The 8,299-nt window shown below is 33.3% G+C and overlaps 1 protein-coding gene across 2 annotated transcripts in view; it reads left to right on the forward strand.

The window, feature by feature from the left end:
* Window positions 1-6,546, forward strand: part of FZD6 (frizzled class receptor 6) — a 34,130-nt gene extending 27,584 nt beyond the window's left edge. The window contains exons 5-7 of one of the 2 annotated variants that reach the window (XM_024250545.3): window positions 1,942-2,090; window positions 3,326-3,736; window positions 5,013-6,546. In XM_024250545.3, the coding sequence (XP_024106313.2) occupies window positions 1,942-2,090; window positions 3,326-3,736; window positions 5,013-5,181 (729 nt within the window). In that variant the 3' untranslated portion in view covers window positions 5,182-6,546. 2 annotated transcript variants of the gene reach the window in all.
* The last annotated feature ends 1,753 nt before the right edge of the window (window positions 6,547-8,299 follow it).

The raw sequence follows: 8,299 nt of genomic DNA on the forward strand, positions 1-8,299 counted from the left end.
GTTGGTATGTGGGGATACTAGTTTTACTTGCCTTATACCTTGTCCATAATCTATTATCCATAGTTTGTTTTTACTGTATACTTAACAAGAGGCTGTGTCTTAAGGTGATCCTGCTATATTAATAATGACTCCTAGATTCCTCAGTCTTTTTGGCAAGGTTAGGGAGAGGAAACTATTACATATTGCTAAAAAGTTTAAGATCTGTGGTTTTCATGTTTAAGATCTGTGGTTATTATGTTTTATGTAAGTAACTGTAAAATATAATAGGATAGAATTAAAAAATTATAGTCTTCAAGTGGAGGATATAATATTCCTGTAGTTATAGAAATTATAAAAGATTGCTAAATTTGACTAAGTAAAAAAAAATTTTTTAAAGATTCTGTGTGACAAAAAAAAAAAACCAATCCATAATCAATGTCAAAAGACTAACTGGGAAAGTTTATTTGCATATGACATCATAGTTGAAAGGCTAATTTCTCTAATTTATAAAGAGTTGCTACAGATCAATAAGAAAAAAACCATCCATCTCATATAAAAATGAGAAAAGAGTAGGAAAAAGGCTCACAGGAAATAAAAATGAAAAAACTATTCTTAAACATGTGAAAAAGTTATAGTAAAATAAATGTAAAATTAAAATTAAATTATATTTCCATGTATGATATGGCAAACATCTTAAAGGTGTTCTAACCACTGTGTGGTGAAACAATAGCAAAATACATATTTTCAGACTTTGCTATTAAGAGCTAGTTCAACCTTCTGTTGAAGCAATTTCACGGTATGTATAGATGTATAATGTGTGTACACTGATCCTGCCCTTCTGCGAATTTATAGACAGATTTGTTTACAAATATGAAAAAATAAATAATACCAAGATAGTCACTACAACAGTATTTGCAAATGACAATAGATTGGAAGTAAGTATCTATTAATAGGGATAGTAGAATAAGTTATGGTTCACTCACACAATGCAACAGCCTTTACAAAGAATAAAGAGCTCTGGCCGGGTGCGGTGGCTCACGCCTGTAATCCTAGCATTTTGGGAGGCTGAGGAGGGCAGATTGCCTGAGCTCAAGAGTTCAAGACCAGCCTAGGCAACATGGTAAAACCCCATCTCTACTAAAATACAAAAAAATTAGCCAGGCATGGTGGCGTGGGCTTGTAGTCCCAGCTACTCGGGAGGCTGAGGCGGGAGAATTGCTTGAACGCAGGAGGCAGAGGTTGCAGTGAGCCGAGATCCAGCCACTGCACTCCAGCCTGGGCGACAGAGTGAGACTCCATCTCAAAAAATAAAAATAAAATAAAAAATAAAGAGCTCTATTTGTACTAATACAGAATGGTCTCCAAGAAATATTAGTAAGTGAAAAAGGCAAGAAATGCAGAGTATGTAATATCTTGACCCTTGTGCAATGTTTAAGGTTAGAATTTCAAAGTTTATGCCTAAATGAAAAATATAGTTTCAATTCTTAGGAAATGTTCACATTTTACTGATGCTTAATTTACTTTAACCAAGTTTTTATAATATAAATATTAATCATGTATAAAAGCTGTAAAATATTTGTTATGATGAGTTTAAATGTATTTTTGTGGTAGATTATAGTGGGGGAAAATAGGTAAATATTTGGAGGCAAATATTCTTGCAATTATAAGAGGCTACTGTATCTATCGAGAAAAAAATGCGAGGAAATCATGCCAAGATTTAGGAGATTATTCTTAAATATATTTCAGTATTTTCCCCTTTCTAGAGATTTGGTACATAAAGTTTCTTTGTTCAGCATTTAGATAAAAAATGTGTTGCACTTAGAGCATGCTTCATTATATTATTTCAAACCTTTTTAGTAAAACAGTTGAAGATTTATAACTTTTGTTCATTTTATATTGACAATATAGACTTCTTTCCACTTTAAGTGCATCACTGAAAATATTATTCACTATTTTTTGTAGGCAAAGGCAAAAGCTCGACCAGAATTGGCTTTATTTATGATAAAATACCTGATGACATTAATTGTTGGCATCTCTGCTGTCTTCTGGGTTGGAAGCAAAAAGACATGCACAGAATGGGCTGGGTTTTTTAAACGAAATCGCAAGAGAGAGTAAGAAACTATTGAATTGTCTGACACGATTTTTAAATAAATAGATCAAAATACCAAGGAACTGTTCAAATCAATGTACTAGAGTTTCATTATATCAACTATTATTTCAATTTGATTAGCCAACTGAAGGTTGGAAATTTTTTTCATGAAAGAGACATGCTTTATTTTTGCATTTATTACAATAGTCTTTGACATATACTATTTGTCATATAGTATATGTCTTTGACATATACTATTCTATTTGAAATATGAATGAAAGATTTATGAAAGGCATATTTTCTTTTCATGATTTATAGTATATCCAGTATTATTACTGCTGTCATTGCATTCATTATTTTGGGTACAGCATTTTAAATAATTTTATCCTTTTTATCAATGATAAAAGATTAAATAAGACTTAAGTATATATAAAGAAACCTATAAAGTATGATGCAAATATAAGTGATGTGTTATGGTCATTATTTACTAACTTTAAATCTTATTACACACAGCTATGACCTAAAATTTCACTTATTTGTCTTACTTAAGATGTTAAAAATTCAAACTTATGGAATATTCTATAACTATTGATTTATATTTATGAGTAATTCATTTTAGTTATATATATATATATATATACACGCACACACACACACACTATATACAAGGTACTATAGCTTTTTAAAAATTGTTCCCCATTGGTTTGATTAACTCATTTCAGAACTGTAGACCATTTCACAAATAAGTTTTTAAAGTCTGAAGAATTCGTATTTAACTGGATTTTTTTGCACTGTTATTATATGTCTATCTCATATACTCACACTAATTTCAGTGTAACTTGCTAATTTTTAATGTTAGAAAGAAAAGACATATTTAAATGAAGACCGTTAATTATATTCTCTATCCTTCTGGTTTACTTTTATATTACAAATTTATATACGATACAAATACAGTATTATGTATAGTACGTTTATGCTGTTTTGAGCCTCCTTGCCCTCATCCTTTGATTCTTGCCTTTTTAATTTCTTGCCAGTTTACTATTTATACTGACAAAAGCAACTTAGAGTGTGTACACAAAAGATTTTATAAAATCAATTTATGTCCTAGTATTTATAATCCCAGATTTTATAATAATATAAAGTTTCAACTTTAGTGACTAAGGATTTTTGGCAAAAGATATGTGATATCCTTTATAGCCTCTACTTTATAGCCACACTTCTAATTTGAGTAAATCCTCTCCTTCAATTTTCTTATAGTCCAATCAGTGAAAGTCGAAGAGTACTACAGGAATCATGTGAGTTTTTCTTAAAGCACAATTCTAAAGTTAAACACAAAAAGAAGCACTATAAACCAAGTTCACACAAGCTGAAGGTCATTTCCAAATCCATGGGAACCAGCACAGGAGCTACAGCAAATCATGGCACTTCTGCAGTAGCAATTACTAGCCATGATTACCTAGGACAAGAAACTTTGACAGAAATCCAAACCTCACCAGAAACATCAATGAGAGAGGTGAAAGCGGACGGAGCTAGCACCCCCAGGTTAAGAGAACAGGACTGTGGTGAACCTGCCTCGCCAGCAGCATCCATCTCCAGACTCTCTGGGGAACAGGTCGACAGGAAGGGCCAGGCAGGCAGTGTATCTGAAAGTGCACGGAGTGAAGGAAGGTGAGATTTGATTTTATGTAAAATCATCACTATTTCAAATACTGCATTACACATTTTTTATTAAAGCATAACACATCTGGAAAGCATTTTGTGATATATTATGTCTGTACTCTTACCCCAAGGAAGTTTGGGTTCAGCCTATAAATATGCTATTTAGTAGTTTAATTCTTAGCTTTGAGAACAGCTTTAATATATGTTGTTCAAGTAGGAATGTTCATTTCTGTGGCAATTGTTAAGAGTTCCTTGTACATTTAAGTAAATGCAATTTACCTGAAATACAGGCTAAGTTTTAATTAATACTACATTATAATTCTGTCTAAAAAGTGTCACCGTATACAAAATTATAATGTGTCATTTCATCTAAAATTATTTTATTTTCTGAACATGAAAAGATATTGACATTATCTTTAATGAATTTTCTCAAATGGCCATAGGTGACCAAAACACAGGTAAGCCAGAATGCGGACAGCTAATTGCATTAAGATCTCAAGGTTATCTTACCTAGTCCTCTCAGACTAGGCTAAATGCACCTTCTCTGTGATCCTATGGCAGCTTTCATATATTTGCATTGTAATTAGATACATGCTTTATCTTCTCGTAGATTTGTAACCTTCTCAATGGGAGAGCTAAAGTCTTACTCATCTTTATGTTTCCAGTTTCTTACATGGTACTGATCCATGGTGGGAAATCAATAAAACATTTGTTAAACTGAGGACAGGAATCCTGCCTTATTAATTCTATTCCCCACAAGACTCCATGTTCAGCCCATATATGAGTAGTGCTTGATGAAGTTTCTGAAGTCAGTGAAAATTATATTTTAAACAATTATTTGGCCAGGCACGGTGGCTCACGCCTGTAATCCCAGCACTTTGGGAGGCCGAGGTGGGCAGATCACAAGGTCAGGAGATCGAGACCATTCTGGCTAACATGGTGAAACCCCATCTCTACTAAAAATACAAAAAATTAGCCGGGCGTGGTGGCACCCACCTGTAGTCCCAGCTACTCGGGAGGCTGAGGCAGGAGAATCGCTTGAACCCAAGAGGCGGAGATTGCAGTGAGCCGAGATCGCACTACTGCACTCCAGCCTGGCAACAGAGTGAGACTCTGTCTAAAAAAAAAAAAATTATTTGTATTTTGAAGTGTTAAAGTACACCTAAAGACTTTTAGCTACTTATTCTCTGATAAAGGTGGACACTGGTTAGGGGTAAAACTCATGAAAAATGGCATCATATTTGTGTTTGTGGATGTGTGTGTCAACTTTTTTTCTTTTATCTAGGATTAGTCCAAAGAGTGATATTACTGACACCGGCCTGGCACAGAGCAACAATTTGCAGGTCCCCAGTTCTTCAGAACCAAGCAGCCTCAAAGGTTCCACATCTCTGCTTGTTCACCCGGTTTCAGGAGTGAGAAAAGAGCAGGGAGGTGGTTGTCATTCAGATACTTGAAGAACATTTTCTCTCGTTACTCAGAAGCAAATTTGTGTTACACTGGAAGTGACCTATGCACTGTTTTGTAAGAATCACTGTTACATTCTTCTTTTGCACTTAAAGCTGCATTGCCTACTGTTATACTGGAAAAAATAGAGTTCAAGAATAATATGACTCATTTCACACAAAGGTTAATGACAACAATATACCTGAAAACAGAAATGTGCAGGTTAATAATATTTTTTTAATAGTGTGGGAGGACAGAGTTAGAGGAATCTTCCTTTTCTATTTATGAAGATTCTACTCTTGGTAAGAGTATTTTAAGATGTACTATGCTATTTTACTTTTTTGATATAAAATCAAGATATTTCTTTGCTGAAGTATTTAAATCTTATCCTTGTATCTTTTTATACATATTTGAAAATAAGCTTATATGTGTTTGAACTTTTTTGAAGTCCTATTCAAGTATTTTTATCATGCTATTGTGATATTTTAGCACTTTGGTAGCTTTTACACTGAATTTCTAAGAAAATTGTAAAATAGTATTCTTTTATACTATTAAAAAAAGATATACCAAAAAGTCTTATAATAGGAATTTAACTTTAAAAAACCACTTATTGATAGCTTACCATCTAAAATGTGTGATTTTTATAGTCTCGTTGTTTTAGGAATTTCACAGATCTAAATTATGTAACTGAAATAAGGTGCTTACTCAAAGAGTGTCCACCATTGATTGTATTATGCTGCTCACTGATCTTCCTGCATATTTAAAATAAAATGTCCTAAAGGGTTAGCAGACAAAATGTTAGTCTTTTGTATATCAGGCCAAGTGCAATTGATTTCCTTTTTTTAATGTTTCATGACCACCCATTGATTGTATTATAACCACTTACAGTTGCTTATATTTTTCCTTTGTTTTAACTTTTGTTTTTTAACATTTAGAATATTACATTTTGTATCATACAGTATCTTTCTCAGACATTTTGTAGAATTCATTTCGGCAGCTCACTAGGATTTTGCTGAACATTAAAAAGTGTGATAGTGATATTAGTGCCAATCAAATGGAAAAAAAGGTAGTCTCAATAAACAAGGCACAATGTTTTTATACAACATACTTTAAAATATTAAGGAGTTTTCTTAATTTTGTTTCCTATTAAGTATTATTCTTTGGACAAGGTTTTCTGATGCTTTTGGTTTTCTCTCAATTTAACATTTGCTTTTGGTTTCTTTCTCCATTTAGCATTCTGTTAAGGCATAAAAACTATGTACTGTATGGGAAATGTTGTAAATATTACCTTTTCCACATTTTAAACAGACAACTTTGAATACAAAAACTTTGTTTTGTGTGATCTTTTCATTAATAAAATTATCTTTGTGTAAGAATTATGGAGTATTCTGTGGTTAGGTATAGTAGTTCTGGCCAAGAAAGTAATGTAATTTTTTAGATTAGTGACTCCATGGCTGGTAAGTCAGAGGCTTCTTTTTAACCTCGAAGGAGAATACAGTCAAGACTCTTGTTTTTTGTCACTATTTCTTTCCAAAAATGTAAATTATACAGCTATATTAACTGTAACTTTTTAAAGCCAGTGGGAAAGATCTGGAGTGTGAGGAGTGAAGCAAAAGGAACCCAGGACCCTGTTTTCACTCCTAACAGTGGATTAGGTGATACAGACAAACCTCCCAAAACAGAAGGCTAGAATATGTGGATGAAATAAAACAATAGGCAGATTTCTGTGATGGGGGAAAAAAGAAATAAAATAATATTACCCCCAAACATTAAAAAACTAATAAGATAGTGAGGAATTGCCAGGTTAAGATCTGGGAGAAGAGAGAAATTCTCACTACAAAGCCCAACATTTGGAGCTGCTTTTGCCCAGGAGAATTTGATGACTTGGAAAGGGCGGCTGAGAAGTGGAACAGTGCTATTGACAGCCTCAAAGGGCTGGAAGACAAGGGGTCTGCAACCACCCTACATTTAGAATTGTGACCTCAAAGGGTTGGATCCTAAAAGTACACGTGAGTTGTACATAAAGCAGCCCTGCTTCAAGTTGTCTGGGTAGATAGAAAAAGTTCAAACCCTGAAATTAGATTAAGGTAGCTCAAGCACCAGGTAAATGAAAATCTTCTCTGGAGGAAGAAAATGTTATTTTATATACTCTAAAAGTACCACACTGCTCATCATACAATCAAACAATCAGGTATGCAAAAAAGACAATTTTTTGTTCATTAAAACATGAACAAGAATTGGCACAAGCAAGAGAAAAAGATCCCCAGGTACTGCTGATGTATTACTAGACGTACATCATGTAACTTAAAAGTACAAGCAAGGAAAACAGTAAGATACTACACACCTATAAGAATGGGCAGCACATAGTGACTTCCTTCCAAAGAATCCAAAGTACAGGTGGTACAGGGAGAGTAGCATTTACAGTGGAGAAACCTGACAAACTCAGCAAGAGGTACCTCACTACTCAGAAGGCGATCAAAGTCAAAAGAGAGGTTAAGTCATGTTGAGAGTGTTACCTTTCATATGATGTGATGAAAATTGCAGTTTACCTCTGATCTTCCCAAAACCTATAACCTCACTCTAGTTTTGAAATATGAGATGAATCTCAGCAGATGGACATTTTACAAGATAGCTGACCAGTCCTCTTCAAAAGGAGTCAAAATCCTCAAGAACAAGGAAAGTTTGAGAAACTATCATAGCCAAGAGGAGCTGAAGGAGACATGACAACTAAATGTAATGTGGTATCTTGGAAAAGAAAAAAGCACATTAGATAAAAACTAAGGAAATTTGAATAAAGCTTAGTCATCCAAATCAGCTAAATGTTCTTTATAATTTTCTTCCTTCTGCTTGCTTTTTCTCACCTTTTAGTCAGATATTGGACTCCTGGATGGATCCTTTAATTTTCTCATCTTTCCTCTCCTTTTGCCCATCTTTGGATTTTTTTTCTTTGAAACTTTATCAAATGTATTTTTTAATTTTTGATTGAAGTTTTTTTGGCTATCATTTTTTAATTTCACAGCATTTTAAAAATTTTGTTCTTTTTTCATAGTACCTTTTTGTTTTATGATTATTTTATATATACTGTATTTCAAGATACACAATTTACTTTTTAAAGATCACATAGCAAAC

Source organism: Pongo abelii, chromosome 7 (assembly GCF_028885655.2).
Source record: "Pongo abelii isolate AG06213 chromosome 7, NHGRI_mPonAbe1-v2.0_pri, whole genome shotgun sequence".
NCBI classification, from domain to species: Eukaryota; Metazoa; Chordata; class Mammalia; order Primates; family Hominidae; genus Pongo; species Pongo abelii.